The following is an 18,168-nucleotide window of genomic DNA, read 5'->3' as shown; positions in this document are numbered from 1 at the left end:
GCAAGCGACTCTGTTCACCGTGAGCGTCGGAGACCCGACTCCCCGTCGGGTTGCCTTTGCTTCCGCTTGGATCCGTTCGGCCGGTCTGTCCCCCTTTTCCGATCGGTCATTTGACCTTTGACCTCCACGTGGCGTTGACTTCCCTCAAAGGGGGTCCCCCGTTCTTACCGCCGGATCACTAATACAAATAGGTGGATCATAGATGTCATATTGTTATTGACTAGTTTGGTTTATTTATCCGTCTAATCTTTTTTATGATCTGGTATCTTTCATTTGCTCCTATTTGTAGGTCACAATTCTATGATTTACTTCATTGAAGACGTGGGATCTTCTCCCAAGGCACAAAATGTAGCCTTGCGTGATTTGCCTTTATGTGATGTGGGTCAGCATTTTCTCTTTACTTCGCCTTATAATATCAATACCCTTATACTGCATGTTTAACTTACCTAGGATGAAAAAAATTTCAGATTCTCTTTGTTTCTGAAAAAATGGTTATTGGTGTTGGGTTTGACTGCAACCCTATGATCTTCACTTCAGATGAAACAGGACTATGGTATGCTTTCTTTAGCCATTAACTCTGTATACTGCTAGTATCCATGCATCTTTGCGGTTAACTATTATTGCACTTTATTGTTGCTCCATTTTGCACTCAGTTGACTCCTGTGAAATTATTGTTTTCAACAGGAGCTTTGTAAAATTTTTAGATGAGAGGAAAATTGAACCATCAAGTTCCAAGTATGGTTCGCAGGTATGCTAGAAAATGCCTACATTGCTTAAACAAAATGTTTGCAGCCATACCAACTCAACTGGTTTCCATAACTTCTCAGTATGCATGGCTTTCTTTCTTTTCAATGGTTCTAAACCAGGTTCTAATCATTGTCTTTGTGTTGTTTCTGTTAAAGTAGAGCAGGGTTGACCCCAATGGAGAACATTGTTAAATCTCCTTTGAATTTGTAGACAACTGGGGTGACCCAAGCCGCCTCTAAATTTTATTAACAGCTAAGATTTAGTTATATAATACATTTTGAAAATTATTAGTTATATTTCTATTCCATTCCCCTCGAATTAAAATTTGAAAGAACTAGTAACCACAATTTATAGATCCTGGGTCCAACTCCCATACTGATAACATTTTTCTTGCTCTGGTATTAAGTCTATATCTAATGTTTCTCTTACAGTCATTAAAACATTGCTTGACGTCAAACTTACCCTTTCAACTTCTTGTTTGTAGTGGCTTTTGAATCACATTTCATTGGACACTTAAGAACTATAGTAGCTGCACGTTCTCCAGTTCTACTTGACTTTTATGTTTCTTTAGGGTATTTATGTTTTTAGAATGAAGAGGAGGAAAAATCAGCCCCCTCAATTGGCAAATTATGCCTTCTGGTCTTAATGATAATTTTAATTGCCTTTCCTAATAACTTTGAGCCTTTCCCATCATCCCATAGAGTTCCACTTTGCATCAAAGAAAACATGTTCAAATCAGATTTTATTTGCTGAGTGTACATATAAGGCAAAGATGTGAGTTTTTGCTAGCCTCTTTTTCCTGGTTAGTTAATAATTTTGGTAATTTATTTTCCCAGCTTTCTGAAGCCTTAGGCAAGTTGTATGGTCAGTCAAAAGGAGCAAACTCTGACAATGTTGAATCATCTCGACTGAGGGGTGGTGCTCATGAAAACTGCATAAGGTATTTTTGTAGTTAATGACAATATATTTTCTACATTTGGTGGTTTTCTTTAAAAGACAACGGTTCGTATTGATTGGCTTTCAGCTGCATCATTCCTTTGAGGAAACCAGGTGAAAGTGTTGTGAGACGCTTTAGTACTTCAGGTTAGAAATTTACATGGACCATTCCTTAATTTGTTTTCACTCATCTCCCAGTATCTAAACAGGCAACATTTCCCTCAGGATTGGATGGTAAAGTGGTGATTTGGGAGTTAGATAATAGCATAGGCATTCCACAATAGCTTGACACAATACTCATCCACACAATGATTGGTATACTCCAAGTGTTTTTTTTCGTGTTATTTCTCCAGTATTCCTGAGAGTGGGTGCAGATGTTATGCACCCAAATCTTTCTTGAAAGTGCTCCATATTTGATTGTTCTGATGTAATGTATATTCATCAGATTGTTCAATTGAGTGCATGTCATTCAATTTTAGCCATATGATTATGTAGAGTTACTTTGTGTTGGTACCTTTTCCCCTAATATTTTCTGCTGAATGGAGTTTGTTGCACGATCCAATCAGCTGGGCGTTATATTGAATGTAGTTTCAGAAACATGAATGTAGATTTAACAATACATGTAAAGGTGGGAAAATGTTATCTTATCTGCTATCTTATTCCTGATTTTTTGGCGAACCTCTGAATTTCATATCTACTCTGTTCACAGGATGCTCACGAGTATGTTCTTGATGGATAAATACACAAATCTAGCACAGTGGTTTCATGTTTTTTCAAATCTTGTCCAAAGTCTTGTTTTTCAAACATAGTACAATATTTATAAATTGTTTAAATTTTGTCCATTGCTAAAAAGTTAATGAGATATTTTACCGGCTTAAAAAAAATTCTTAGGTCGTAGTTAAGTCTAAGTCAATAGATTCCTGATCTATTATTGGAGAGCTTAACCATCACACATATCCAACACCTGAAGTGTAATTAATTAGTATATATTATACTTCTGACTTGTTCCCTGTTATCTACCTCATTATCTTTCTTCTTAACTTCACCCTCTATATTACAAACTACTGCTAGGCCATTTGTAACCTTTCAAAGATCGTGCCATTCCTCCATTGTCACTATCATGGGTACAACAATTGTGCCGTCTATCGAAAGTTCAGTTGCTTGTTTTGCTACAAATAACAATAGCAACCCTAACTTCAATGCCACACTCAATTTCTCTCTAACCCTTGAAAATCCCTTGAGGACTGCCAATTTATCAGAGGAGAAAGAAGTTGATCAAAGAATCTCACACCAGAGGAGCCACATGTTGATTGAAAGAGTTCTACACCATAAGAGCCACACGATTGATGGTTTAGGAATTTTATGCAAAGAAAAAGAATGCTCTAAGTATTCCCTGTGTCTTATTAGAGGAGGAAGAAGTTCTAAGTAACCCTTTATTGGAGGATCAGGATGTTCCAAAGGACCTCGTCCTTGAGGAATCCAAACATGCCTATGATTATTGTCCAAGTGAAGGCATAAGTGGGACTTTCACTAGATAAATAGTGAAAACAAAGATTAAGTTGATGATCTGTATTCTTGAAAGCATTACGAGTTTTTGGATGGAGAGGGTGAATTTGAAAAGATAAATGATGTTAAGGTCGAACATGACATTTGTCTTAGCATCCAGGATGAAGTTGGAGAAAATGGGTTATGAATACTACATTGTGAAAATTGTCCGATGAAGGCTTTTTGAGGTATATGAAAGAAGACTGATAACTATATGGATGCTTAACTGAACAGGGAAACCTTGTTTGTTGCCTTAAGGGTCAACAGACACTTGATGTGCCATTGGTAGGAAGAAAGGATTGACTGAATATGTATTTCAATACTTTCCAACCATTATTTAAGATGATAGATAGATAGATAGATAGATAGATAAATAAATAGATAGATAGAATGAATGAATGTTAGAGGAGTCTAGAAATCTATCTTTCTTGTTGAGGAAATGGATGTGTAGCACAGGAAGAGGATGTGCCCAAAAAATTTGTGGAGGCTTTGAAACATTGGCATGCGCAACCTTCTCAAGCAACACTTGTTGCTGATATATAAGTTCCCAATAAAAGCTTCTTAAATGGGATTTAGAAGAAAATAAATTAGTATAAAAGATAACAATTGAAGAAAAAAATTAAAAATAATTTTGAATTAGCACTTCAACAATAAAATAAAATAAATTGAATAATATTAAAGAAATAAAATAATTATAATAATTAAAAAAATTATTTATTTATTATTCAATAATTAGTATCTTCTATTTAGATCATAAATAAAAAATTAATTATAATCCTTATTAAAATTTTATTTTTTATTTTAAAAATTAATTTTTTAACTAAATTAATAGAATTTTTAATTTTCTTCTCTATATGAGAATTTAGAATTGTATTGTTTTTACTTGCCATCGGATATTTAGTTTTTATTGATTAATTACGGGTTGATCCGGTCTTATGAAAATTTTTCATTAATCATCAGATAAATCGAGAAATACTCATACAATCTATTAGCTAATGTCCTTAGGTCAATTGTCCATTAAAAAAAGATTATTTATTAATTTATCAAAATTGAGACTAATAATTAGATACATGATAAATTGATAAAATATCTTGCCGCTACAGCATTGCCTAGGAGAAACCATTTTGGTCAATATTGATACTAGACATGGAGATGCTACACAAGTTGTGACAAGAATTACTTGATGTAGGTAGGGTCACCACATAAGTTTTGACCAAGGAGAGGAGGACAACTAAGGGATGAGGTGTCATTCTTTATTTATCATGATTGGAGATTTCTATATATTGTTGTGAATTCAGTGTGGTACGATACTTCATTCTTCCCAAAAGAAGCATGACAATGGTTCAACCTCTTTGTCTCTTTTGGAATTGAAAATAGATTCTTATTGGAGATAAGTGTACTAGAAATAATGGGATACTAAGGGAATCATTGTATTGTAATTGCACTTTTATTGATGAAATTGTTTTTTTTATCATTCTCGTTGTTTTACATAATTCGTATATTATAATTAAAGGTTGCAATCATATTGTTGTATTAGTGACCTCACTTGTAATTCGATACTGCAGCCCAAAGGTAAAATGACAAGATTACATATCATCTGTGCAGCTTTCATATCTTTGGATTTTTTTTTCAACCGTGTTGATGCTCTTTATTGCCTTCAATTTGCATTTTGTTTTTGGCCTTCAATCCCTCAAATGTACCAAACCCTACGGGTGTGTTTAGTTGCGAGTTATTCTTGATAACTTTAGTTATTCATCTAAAGTTATCAATAAAAATTTTATTTGGTTTAGGTAATCGATAATTCCTGAGTAATATTCCATGTCCAACATGTCAGCAAAAGGAGCATACAACCTAGAATCAGAAAATCTTGAAAAACTAAAGTTTTTCTTGATTCCAGGGTTAACGAATTTTTTTTACCAAAAATACCCTCCGATAAAAGAAAAACGTTAAAAATATTAAAAAGATGGAAAAAATGGAAAAAATAATAAAAAACATAAAAAGTATTTAAAAATAAAAAAATGGGAAAATGTAAAAAAAATATTTAAAAATAAAAAATAGAAAAAAAAGTATAAAAAATAAAAAAATGTAAAAAAAATAAAAAAACGTAAAAAATAGAAAAATAAAAAAAGTATAAAAAATTTAAAAAAAAAACTTAAACATTTTTTAAAAAAAAATAAAAATAAAAAAAAAAGGTAAAAAAGGTAAAAAAACATAAAAAATAAAGAAAAATGTGAAAAAGAGAAAGTAAAAAAATATTTTAAAAAAGTAAAAACATAGAGTTTAAATAATAATAATAATAATATTATTATTATTATTATGTATAATTAGTTTTGTAACTAAGGGTAATACAATAAAATATTAAGCTAAATTATTTATTAAAATTTTGAAACAATCAAGTTTTTTATTGCATTATACTAAACAATATTTGATTATGTTTTATTTTTCATAATCTTGGTTATATGATTACCTGATAATCATATAACCAAGATTATACATGATAATTTTAATCAAATGCAGCATGTGAATTTGATCCATGTGTCATATTAACCCATCACTTATGAGTCCATCATGCTTTAACTACCCTAGAGCACACCTTGCATGCGTCTCTTACTACTTTAAATGCACCAAGCTCTCTAAGCTGATCCTGTGTTATTCTTTTCCCTTCGCCATTCGAGTCTAGATAAAAATACACCTTGAATAAACTAACTCCAAGTTTGCTTCACGTGCCATCTTTTTATATATTTATAAAATGAGAGACATTTTAAATAGAAGTATTTATGAATTCTCAATCGATTTTCAAGGACAAAATGAGCATGACAAAGAACCAACAGAAGTCTAAGGGGCTATTTATGGATATAATTATCTTGGTTTATACGAACAAGTTAACAATTCAAGAAATACATACCCTATTGGGTTGCCAAGTAAATTCAATTATAATTCACTCTAAAAGGTTCAAATCACAAGTTGCATCTCTAGATACAATAGTTTTATGTTGAACTCTGGTTAAGAATATTTTTTTAAAAAGATTAGTCCATAATTTTAATTCATGTGTGAGTAGCTTGTCCCTACTTCATGAGTAGCATGTCCAAGATTATTTGAACGATGGACTAGTTGATTTAATTTGGTGGGACGAAGATATTAGCTCAACACAAATTCAAGAATGCTAGCTCTAGTACATATAAATATCAATTCTCATGGGACTAATAAAATATGTAAAATAGGGTGAGAAAAAGGTTGTTAAATCCCTAAAAATGGGTAATGAATAAAGACCAAACGATAGATAAAATTTGCATGGCGATATAACACAATTGGAATTTCAACTAAACATTTATTAGTTCCATCCTTGTCATGTTCACCAACAGCATGAAAAAAAATTGCAAAGTTCATCTAAAAATTCTAAAGAGTTCACCCAAAAAACATTTTTTTTTTTTTACAAAAATATGGCATCATTAAACAACACAGAAAGTGGCAAGCAATTTCACATCCTACACGTGAGTCACAAAATTTGCACGCCCCTCAGCTTCAGCATCACACAAGCACGCTCCATGGATGCCTCTACACGATTAAAGGTGTCTCCAATAGTTAGAATCCAATATAGGTTTTTTATAATCTCTAATATATTATCTCAATATCACATCAAAAATATAAAAATTTATTACTCTCTCCGCAGTCAAAAAAAACAAATCCTTTTATAACTTTGTTATGGAAGGTACATATCAATTTCTTTTTTAACATTATTAATTACATCACTCATATTATTAATTTTGAGATAAAAATGCAAGTTTGAAATGTTACTATCCCTCTTAAACTATAAATCTCAAACCTTACATTTATAAGGGCATCTCTAATAGTTAGAACTCTATATGAGTTTTTCTTGTAGTCTCTAATATGCTACCTCAATGCACATCAAAAATATAAAAATCTATCACTCTCGTTTAGAGGTATAAATGAACTGAACGTTCATGAATAAACTTAATATTCAGCTAGATAAAAGTTTGTTTATATTGTTCAATACATACAAGATCAAGTAAATAAATAAGTTTAAACAACTCGATAAATTAAAGAAATAAACTTGAACACATATGTGTTAAACTCGTTAATGTTCGTGAACAATGTTCGTAGATCATGTTCATTAATAAAACTCTTATTAATATGTTAAATAAACAAAAAAAACTTTAAAAATGAACAAATAAATTTGAATTGACAAGTTCAATAACCAATCAAATAAATAAAAATTTTAAATAATCAAACAAATTTAAATTAAGAGCTCAATAATATTTAAACGAACCAAGCTCAAGCTAAACTTAAATTTAGATCTCAATAACATCTAAATGAACGAAACTTAAGTCAAGCTTGAACGATGCTCAAGCTAAACTTGAACCACGCTCAAGCTCATACAAAATAAACCAAGTTAATACGGAGAATAGGAAGACATGTCACAAGAGTAAAGGTCAAATCGACAGGTTGAATTGTGATAAAGTCAAAAGAGGTCAATGACATTCTCTTCTCGACTAACATGACTAGCTGATCTGCTAAGCCTGAACCGCCACTCTTCTTGGTCAATCCGTTACTCTTTCTAACCAATCCGCCACTCTTTCTAATTATCAATTTATCACTGTTTCTGATCGAGCTGATCAGTTGGCCTAGCAGAGCTGAACTAAGCTGAGTTGACCAATTTACCAATAAAGCAGAGCCAAGCTGATCAGTCTGTCTGGCAGAGTAGAGCCAAACCGACCAGTCTGCTTGGCAATGCAAAGCCAAGTCGATATGTCTGGCAGAGCCGAGCCGATCTACCTGGTAGAGCCTAGACGATCTGCTGGCAGAGCAAAGCCGAGCCAAGCTAATCAATATGCCCAGTAGAGTTGAGTTAAACCAACTATTCTGCCTAGCATAGTAGAGCCATGCCAACCAGTATGCCTGGCATAGTAGAGCCGAGCCGACCAATCTACCTGACAGAACAAAACTAAGCTAATCCACCAGTCTACTTGGTAAAGCAAAGGCGACCAATCTCCCTAATAGAGCAAAGATGAGTTGGCCTATTAAAGGCTTATTAAACCATTGGGCTATCAACCCTTAATCTTATCTGTTGATACTTAGACATGTGTTATATGACCTTCTAATATCTTTGTTTAGACATGACTCTCTGGCACCTAGACATGGGTAATATGACCCTCTAACATCTTTTGTCTGGACATGACCCTCCTATAAAAAGTTCTGCCCCCGTAAGTCAGGAGTGAAGAGACTCCTTATGACATACATTTATTTTGTCATTGATTCTATTTATTCTCCTGTACTATTCATGTTCTTCATTCTTGAGATCATCGGACACTGCCTTGCGTGTCTAAGTGGAAGGCTGGGGCAACCTAGTCTCTGTTCTAACCCCTCCTTTGCTCTTTTACTCTTCGCAAACTCTTCTGGTACGAGGACAACTCACCCCCCCCTCATCCTAGTTTTTAGCTCGAAGTTTTCTCTCGGTCAACACTAGCAACACCTCACCGATAGTCCACTCTTACAGCGTCCGGACGAGATCACAAGTCAAGTTTGAATAATCATTTTAAAGACTTGATTCATTTTACGCTCGGTTTCGTGACCTTATCAAAAAAATTTGAACATTTTAAAACTTGGCTCGACTTGTTTACCACTCTATTTTTTTTTCTACAATCAAAAAATCTCTCTATTACTTTTTTATGGAGCCTATATTATCATTTTTTTTTATATATCATTAATTACTAATCTCACCCATAAAAATCTCTCTATAACTTTTTTTTGGAGTCCATATTATTATTATTTTTATATATTATTAATTACTAGTGTCACTTGTTAAAAAGTTATTACGGAACCTATATTATCATTTTTTTATCATTAATTACTTATCTAACTTGTAAAAATTTATATATAATTTTTTTATAGAGCCTATATTATCAATTTTTTATATATATAATTGTTTTATAGAGCCTATATTATCAAATTTTTTTAGAGCCTATATTATCAATTTTTTATATATAATTTTTTTTATAGAGCCTATATTATCAATTTTTAATATATATCATTAATTACTGATCTCACTTTCGTATTATTATTTTTGAGATGCAAGAGTGGATTTAAAATTTTACTATCATTATTTGTGAGATGAAAGAGTAGATTTTCCTTTTTCCCTCTTAAAGTGCAATATTAAATCCATAATGATTAGAATTTTTTTTTTTTATTTCACATATCTCATTAACAATCTCCCATTGGAGATTACCTCACGGTTACCGTTCCCTACTGGAGGCGCATTTCCTGACAAGATTTTCAGTTACCATGCGGTGGCAGGTCTGCTTGCTCACTACCGTGCTTTGCTTATCAAACTTTCAAAGGATTTGTCGGAGCTACAGACCAATCCAAAGATGATAAGAGAATAATGACCCACCGTCACGACTGTAGTTGGAACTTCCTTCCTTATTGAGGACGAACAGGCTATCCTTCCCTAATTCTGTAGCTAAAGTTTAAACGTGCAAATTCAAACTCGTGCATCCATCCTTGCGACTCGCTTGAAGCCCATGACTAAACCTGGAAGACATAATTATAGGAAAGGTGCTGCATAACAGTTACATAAACAGTTAAACCTACACATTACTAGTACAATACAACCAACCGAACATCCAACATGCATGCAACCGTCAGTGAGCGACTCAACTCGACAAATCAATGAGGTCATTGGACCAGCTGACCGAATTTTTCATTCCAAAGCTCTGCCATTAAATTAAGGAAGAGTTGCTGCTATAAAGGCTTCGACGGCTATCTGAAACCAGCATCAGCCCACAAAATCATGGAACATTTGGGTTCCAAAGGGCCTCATTTGCTGCTGTGGATTTTGCTGCCCGCCCTCGTGCTTCAATCCCAAGGTCAACGACACTGCTTCAATGCCGCCAATGTCCATTGCACGCTGATAGGTCGCAAAGCTCATCAGGCCATCATCCATGCCGGCCAGCATCTCACACTCCTCGACCCTCGACCTCTTATCGCCTTGCCACGGTTCCAGATTTCGGCAGCTCTCATTGTTGAAGACAGGGTCCATGGAAGTGCAGCTGATTGGTCCTCCAATATGTTGTGGCTGGAGCTTCGAATTGCTGGCGGAACATGTTCCATCGTCTGTCATGGACTTTGCACTTCTTGGGTTGGTTGAATTGAGATCCATGCCACCCATTCCCTTGGTCTCGAGCATATGAATCTCTTCTATCATAGGTTTCCATAATCTCACTCGGGCATTTATGAACCAGTTAGAAACCTGCAAAGTTGGTAAAACCAAGATTAATAACTAGTAGCAACTCAACTACCATGAGTGGAAGGAGATGAGATCCTTTGTTCCACTTTTCTTGTGTCCCATTCGTTATCGGACAGACCACATCAGATCATGCATCCTTGAGATATGACATGCTCAGATGTGATCCATTCCATCAGTGAATGGGACGCGGGGCACAAAGAAAGTGGAACAGAGAATCCCATCTCGAGTGGAAGACCATACCACTCGGTAAGACTCCATAATTAATGAAATGAACCAAGTAGTAAGCTATTGCATCCTACAGACAATCCTAGAAATGAAAGACAGTACCTGATTCCTCGACAAGCCAGTCTGAGTCGCTAGCATGTGCTTATCTGTATCAGTTGGATATCTAGAAATGGAACATAAATGAGCGCTAAACTGAGTCAATGCTTGGGATATAACAATAAATAGGAACAGGAACACTCACGGGTGAAGGAAGTGCTCAAATAACCATGCCCTTAGAACAGACACTGCACGCTCTGGTAGCCCCCTCTGTGGCCTCCAAACAGGCTGATTATTGTCCATGAAACCTAGAGTACTGCTTTCGCCCATCTTTTGTTTCTGGAGACTTTGATCAAGGTACTTCAGCCGTGCAGTTGCCATAGAACTAGGCAATGAGATGAATTCCTCACCGAGAGCTTTGCTTACATGCCTTATCTGATCAGATATGGCATTCTTTAGACTCCTGAAATGTTTTGAGATGGCCTTGAGGGCCAGAGAAGAAAATGGCGTTGCAGAACTGAGGCCAGCAACAGACTCAAACGAGGAAACCACCATTTGCATTTGCTGATGGTACTGTTTGTATCTACGACATACCTACACAATTGTAAGCACAAGCTACTGGTGAACAAGTACAGAAACTTCAGTAAAGATACTAGTATGAAGTAGAAAGCAAAGCAAGTAAACACAAATCAATAAGGTAACATCAAATGCCATTGGATGCTTTTTATGGTCTGCAATTCCTTCAGAGTTCAAAATTTAAACTTTCATCCAATAGTGGAAATATAAAAGCACATATCAGAAAATAAAGGACAAAATAGTTCAACCTTCTTGACAAAAATAAGGGACAAATATATCATCACAAGAAAATAAAATTTAAAGATTTGTTTGAAGGTATGTAATCAAAACAAGGCAAATTGAAAAAAAAAAATAGTCAGAGAAAATTAAAAAAAAAAACCTAGGCAAACTGTAAATATTAGTTTAGAGCAGTAGCATCCGTTTAGATAAAACCATAATAAGCAAACAAAACTTAGTATCTGGATAAACAATAAAGAGAACACAAATTAGCAATGCCACATGTATGTCCAAGAATTTTATTTACTATGAACTTATTGGATTACAGTCATATTATCTAACTCATGATACTCCATAAACCTACCATGCTTACTAAATTTTGATAATATATATATCAAACTTCAAGAAAGCACAACATTAGTGACTAGAATTTATAAAAATGAAATTATAGTTAGAGGTTCAATAATAAAAAAGCCCAACAACCAATCACCATTCCTGCCAAAACTTTTTATTCTGATTATCGACCACATTCAAGATAGCATCATAAATTTTAATAGCGACACTGCCACTGGATGACCTAATGGGTTTAGATTAAGAATAATACAATTACAAAATATGATTTGACATTATATCCTCATACAACCCTATTGAAAAAGATGAGGCCTACATTTTTTCCCTGATAGTTGATGGGGTGTAGAGGTGTTTCCAAATTAAGAGCAAATTTATTGCCTCACATGAACTACTTGAACAGTGCAACCACAATTTACAGTCACTCGCAATAAGTCAGTTCAGGTCATTGTCTATCATGATCTACATAACAGGGCAGATCAGATACAAGCAACTTGAAGGAGATTCTCAAGTATCTCTATTTCCAAGAGGATCGTAGATGCGACAAGCCTACAAACCCTAAGAATAGCTCATCCTTGAAAAAGGAAATTGACAGTTGAAGGTTTGTGAAACTGTTGGTTGTTCAACATGAATATTCTAATTATCTGATACCAATCCATATCACCCAAGGGGGATCAGTACTAGCAACGGTCAATCTAATCATTATCAAGAAAATGTCTATCTTATAAAGACTGCAGAAGTTTTTATGACAATCAGTATTCAAAAGGATTACTTAAAGAAGAGTCAAATTCCACTAAAAATGATAGAAACAACTGAAATTTGGTCCAATTGATAGAAAAAATAGATGAGATTGGTTGAAATTTGTAAGAATTAGATTGATTCGCATTGGAAACTAAAGGATTTAGCAAACATGTTATCAGGGCCACTTGAATCTAGGAGAGGCATGCAAGAAGGAAAACCTTCTTCTCTCTTGAATTTAATTTATTTCTCAACCAAGCATCTAATCTTCACCTTCAAACTTAATAGGAAAAAATTATTGTTGATTTGGATAAACCCTACACACTCAATTCAGCTGTGACTGATGTCCCAACTAATCCATATAATATAAAATATGAAAGAATAATATTAACATTATTTAATAACTATTGTAATAATATGATTTTTAACAATCATTGTAAAACATATTTAGTATTTATTGTTTATTAGTGATCAATTACATATACAATTAGAGTGATACAATTTTATATTACTAACTAATCAAACTTTTGTTAGTTATACTATGCATTATTTTTAATATATGTTATAAACTATTTGATATTCGATGACATAAAATATAGATGCTAACATGCGACACAATTTGTTATCTCATATACAGACCTTTTCTAAATTTTATTTAACACTTCAAATTTTTCTGATCTCAGTAATACAATATTACCAATTTTTAATTTGTTTGATCATCAAATCTGGATAACAATACCTATTTTGACAAGTGTGATTTCCATGGATATGAAGACTAATTAGCCTCATAATACTTTTGGATAATTGAAGAATAACTACAACATACATTGACAGCCCAACTAATTCATGACCAAAATTGCAATCAATTCAAGAATTTAGAATAATAGGTGAAATATTAAGTCTTAAGAAAACAAACTCGATATTAAAAAAAACTAATAGAAAGAAGAGAAGCATAATGAAATACTACGGGTTAATTACTTTATTCATTAATATAGGTCAAAGTTCAAGTCACACTAGGCATATGCATAGTCTCTATCCACAACGTAAATAAAAGAGTTACCTGACTAATACATGAACAACATAAATGAGAAAAAACCAGCACATGCACCAACATAAAGAATGATATCTCAAGTTTAATTTTCAAAATTCTATTTATGAATCATTTGGCATATATTCTATTGCCATGCATTTTAGTTTAAGCAATAATATATTAATCTGATATTACTTTTTTTACCAATAAGAATAAAGCATAGAGAACTAATTAGATAAAATACAAATAACCAAAACACTTTTTGTAGGAAATTATTGAATGAAATAAGAAGATTAATTATAAAATTAAAACAGCATTAGAAAACACATTTCTAAATAGACCTGCAACCATATTTTCTTATCAAACTATTTTTACACTTGTCGACTTAAATATGTGCAGCAAGTACCTTATATTATAAAATGCTAGACCTGGATATAAACAGAAGATATGTTTATATGTTCAATATGATGTCTGTAAAGTAATCAAAGTACAAAAGACAAATAATTAAGGAAGACAAAATAACCAACTTACAATATTCTCAAAAGGCTTAGAGAATATATAAGCAATTTACTACAAAAAAAAAAAAAAATCAATCAAAATGAGGCAACAATGACTGATGTACAGTAGTATAGCCTAGCCTCCAATTTCTTTATTCGTGCCATGCAAGCTAAGCTATGATTGACTAAAAGTTTTTCTCATACAAGAACCTCTACAAAGCACAGAAGTCAACAGAAAAGAATGAAAAGGATCCTATCAAATCCTAGTCCCCGACTATTAAATAATGCTGGAAATTTTCATAAACACAGCTACACAATAACATTGCATCAATTGTACACCTACAGCGAATATTATACCTAACAGAGTAGACCTACCAAACCATTTTAAACGTATAGTCAAAATCAATCAATCACCCCAACTCCAAAGTAATGTAATCTAATTATCACGGTGATACGAAGGAAAAAAAACACATGAGATAGGTATTTTATTTGGATAAGGAGATTCGAATTTTTTTTGAATTTTTCTTATGTTGTTAAAGGCAAAAAATTAGTGAAATTGTAAAGCAACCTCTTCTTGCATTTGGAGCAGCTTTGTCTTCTTTTGTTGGAACTCCGGACTGTGAATCTTGGAGGAAGCAGTGGAAGTACTCCTGGCAATTTTTTGCTCAACGCGAGTATCCTCTGGCGCCGAGCCATACAATGCCGACGTCGATGAAGCACTAGCACAACCGATCGATTCGCTCTCCTTCTCAAACGCCGGATCCAAGGAGCTGTAGCACCGTTTTGAGAACTTGGACCCGGTCACTGCGCCGCAGAATTCGTCGAGCAGCAGTTGCGCGGGCCTCAGGAACCGGGAGTTCTTCAAGACGATCGCGTAGCCAGTGAAAGGCCCCAGAGGGCCGGCTCCGCGGCCCACCACGTCTTGCAGTGATCCACTGTTGCCACCGAATGCTCTATCGCAGACTGGGTTTTTTGGGTACGCGGAGGAAGGTCTTGCCGCAGTGATCGATGCTAGGGTTAATGACAAGCCTCGTGATGCTCCTCCCGCATCGGTTCCTCCAACGCCGATTGCTCCGTCAACGCCAGTCCAGCCCACGGGCACGTGTGCCCTTGCGCCCATCAAGGGAGCAGCGCCTCCCTGTGTGTCCCCGGCGTAGCCTGCCAAGAAATGCAACTCGCCGCTACCACCGCATCCGTCGACCGTCGACCACGAGCTAGGTGGGGCCTGCGCGATCCCGGACGGCATGTCTGTGGCAACTGTGTCGTGGATCCCGGTCATAAAACCGCTGGGTTTGAACTGATGGTAGTAGAGATGAGAGTACGGCGCCGCCCAGTCGCAGGTGAACTGCGGCGGCTGGAGGGCGGTGTCGCCCAGGATCATGGCAGCCGAGGGGACTCCTAGAGGAACTTGACCGCCGGAAGGGGAGAATTCGGCGGCGGGGGCCGAGGCCGTGGAAGGAAACATGATCGAGTCGAGACCAAGGCCAGCGTCGCGCGCGGGGGGTTGGAAGTGATCGGATTGGACGCGGAGCTTGTCACGGCGGCTCTGTTGAGCGACGTGGGCGTCTGGCCGGAAGCCGCTCATGCCGATCGCGCCGCAGTTGGTGGTGGTGGTGGGTCAAGAGACATGGATTGGTGGTGGATTAATTTAGGTGTGTGTGTGAGAGAGAGAGAGAGAGAGGAGGAGGGCCCGAGAAGAGAAAGGGCGATGCTGTGTCTTTTAGAGTCCAATAATTTGCGAGGCTATCTATACATCCAATCCAATCCACCTGTATCTTCTGCTCCGAATCAAAGAGCAAGTACAAAGCGAGATCACAAGATGGCGAAGACGGTAAAGAGAGTGAGTGAGAGAGAAAGGAAACCACCAAAGCAAGGGATTGCGATGGTAGCTTTGAGGATTCCAATTCCACAAGAGGTAGGGCGGAAGCAGTCCTGCAACTGGACGCGCAGCAGTAGCAGCATTGGCAGGGCAGGTTGTGGTTGTGAATGCGAATGTAGGTGAGGTGAGGTGGGGGGAGCTTTTATATGTGACTTGCTACACGCCGTTCACGACAACACTCTCCTACCCCCTCGATCCCTTCCCCATGCGACCGCACTGTTTGTATGCGCGCGCAAAGGAGACGTTGATCTTTCTTTCCTCTTCCGCTCATCATTTCATTAGCAAAAGCGCTTCGTGGTTAGCGACGGCAGCCGCAGAATGCCACGAAAGGGGTAAAAAACACGCAGTAGAGAACAAAACGGCAGGGAATAACACTGCTTTCTCTTTCTCGATGGCAGAGAGAGAGAAGAAAAGCTGAGGCAAGACGCAGGCATCTGGAGCCGTAACGTTGCCGATGGACGGCCGAGATCGAGTCTCCGGTGATGCCGTCCGTGACCGCTCCGTTAAATAAGGCGCCTGTGCAACCGTCCCCACCCCCACACGAAACCGCCATCCTCCTCTCCCTCCCCCGCATCGCACCCGAGAACCTGCAATGACGTGGGTGGAACCAACCAAAGGGTCGTCGTCTCCCGGGGCCACTAATTCGGCGAAGGATGACGTCGTGTGAGGTGGGTCCCGGGTTACGGGAAACGGGGGCGACTCCACCGACTGCTGCAGAGATCTTTTGCTTCCCAGTCGAGTCTACGTCTTCTTCCACTCTCATTTTTTTTCGATTCCCGATGAGCTATCTTTCGCCCTGGCACTGTGCTTACACGTACGGACGGACACACTCCTCCCTCCCTCCCTCATCTACGACTGACTACAAATGCAAACATGAGTCACGCTGCTTCTCAGATTCACTATCGTTTGCTTGCCTAAACTCCAGCCGGTCTGCTCTGCTCCACTCCACTGCAGCAGGATTACTTGATCAGCGAGGGGACGGATTATTTAGTAGCAGTGGCAGTGGTAGCGGGACTTGAATGCTGTCTGCTGCCTCGGCATTGACGACGAGCGCAGAGTTTAACTCGCTGTTCGGAAGCAGAGTGAATTGACCGTGAGGGCGACAGCGAAAGGAATATGGACGAGGTGACCTTAATCCGACGCGAGGCGTTAATGAGATCAGCCATGGGAGATTAACCGAGTAAGAGAAGGGAAGGGCATTGAATTGAGTGTAATGATTAAGAAGGAAGCCTGGGAATGTGAGGCGGGAGGAGGGGGAGGACAGTGAGCGGAATCGAGGGAAGGAAGAAAGGAAGGAATCGGCTTGACCGCCCAATGAATGCGGTGAGCGACTTACGTTGCGTGCGGATTTAATGCGCATCGACGCGATTGGACGGCTGAGATATTTTGCGTGTCGGGGGCTCATATGCTGCCATTTTCAGAGGGCCCAGATGTAAAACTCACAAATCAAAAATCAGTAATTACTCGCCAAAATAATTTCTTACTAAATAAATTATTAGTTAAAATTGAAAAAGTATCTATTTATTCAATTTCTATTAACAAAAATATTATACAAAATTATTTTAATTTATTAAAATTAATTGACAATTTTAATTTAACTAAACTTATTTATAATAATTTCAATTAAATTATTAGACATGATAGTAATTGCTATAATAAACAAAAATAAGATGAAGTGTATTTTATTTTATTTAAAAAAAACTAGCAATCATGTCCTTCTCACAGCGAAAAAAATAAAGGGCGTGTTTTTTTTCCTTAAAAAACTAGTATTGACGTGTTTTATCGAAGTAAAAAAAAAATACTTGATGGATTTAGGTTATTATACAGGGAGCAAAAGAGGTGGAAAATGATTGATAGGTCCGTAGAGGGTTCCCACGTTAGCTTTTATAATTTATACCAGTGTAATAGTACTAAAGATAGTGGAGGACAAGGCGCTATATATTGTATAAATATTGGCACGAGAAGTACAGTTAGGAAAGTGCTTCCTATTTCCATTGGGTTGCTTTTGAATTAACAAAAATTTGCCATTGACAGTGAATGTTGAGTTGGACGATCACGAACACATGAATAGGATGACGTGGAAGTTGCGGGATGGGAGTAGTCCTATTGCGATCAGAGATGTCCTTTGTAC

At 36.5% G+C, this 18,168-nt stretch overlaps 2 protein-coding genes across 2 annotated transcripts in view; one reads left to right on the top strand and one right to left on the bottom strand.

The window, feature by feature from the left end:
* Positions 1 to 2,330, top strand: part of LOC122038386 (actin-related protein 2/3 complex subunit 1A-like) — a 28,748-nt gene extending 26,418 nt beyond the window's left edge. The window contains exons 10-15 of the mRNA XM_042598115.1: positions 290 to 378; positions 468 to 553; positions 685 to 748; positions 1,584 to 1,687; positions 1,772 to 1,830; positions 1,909 to 2,330. Of these exons, the coding sequence (XP_042454049.1) occupies positions 290 to 378; positions 468 to 553; positions 685 to 748; positions 1,584 to 1,687; positions 1,772 to 1,830; positions 1,909 to 1,967 (461 nt within the window). The 3' untranslated portion in view covers positions 1,968 to 2,330. The remainder of the gene's footprint in view (positions 1 to 289; positions 379 to 467; positions 554 to 684; positions 749 to 1,583; positions 1,688 to 1,771; positions 1,831 to 1,908) is intronic.
* Positions 2,331 to 9,768: 7,438 nt separating this feature from the next.
* LOC122038385 (BEL1-like homeodomain protein 8) lies at positions 9,769 to 17,187 on the bottom strand. The gene is made up of 4 exons (XM_042598114.1): positions 14,727 to 17,187; positions 10,959 to 11,347; positions 10,820 to 10,880; positions 9,769 to 10,495 (listed from the first exon to the last, which is right to left on the bottom strand). Exons 1-4 carry the CDS (start codon positions 15,741 to 15,743, stop codon positions 10,022 to 10,024), a joined length of 1,941 nt encoding a protein of 646 aa, XP_042454048.1. The 5' UTR covers positions 15,744 to 17,187; the 3' UTR covers positions 9,769 to 10,021.
* Between the last annotated feature and the right edge of the window lie 981 nt (positions 17,188 to 18,168).

The sequence above is a fragment of the Zingiber officinale genome, chromosome 1A, assembly GCF_018446385.1.
Source record: "Zingiber officinale cultivar Zhangliang chromosome 1A, Zo_v1.1, whole genome shotgun sequence".
Lineage (NCBI taxonomy): Eukaryota > Viridiplantae > Streptophyta > Magnoliopsida > Zingiberales > Zingiberaceae > Zingiber > Zingiber officinale.
The sequence above is the reverse complement of the archived record's forward strand: the minus strand, read 5'-3'. Positions and strand labels throughout refer to the sequence as shown.

Bases quoted from the DNA above. Each gene is read 5' to 3' on its own strand.
- LOC122038385 (XM_042598114.1), bottom strand. From the start codon at position 15,743: ATGAGCGGCTTCCGGCCAGACGCCCACGTCGCTCAACAGAGCCGCCGT. The intron at 11,348-14,726 runs GTTGCTTTACAA...ACAATTGTGTAG, and splicing joins TGCTCCAAATGCAAGAAGAG to GTATGTCGTAGATACAAACA. The intron at 10,496-10,819 runs GTACTGTCTTTC...CCAACTTTGCAG, and splicing joins CTGGCTTGTCGAGGAATCAG to GTTTCTAACTGGTTCATAAA.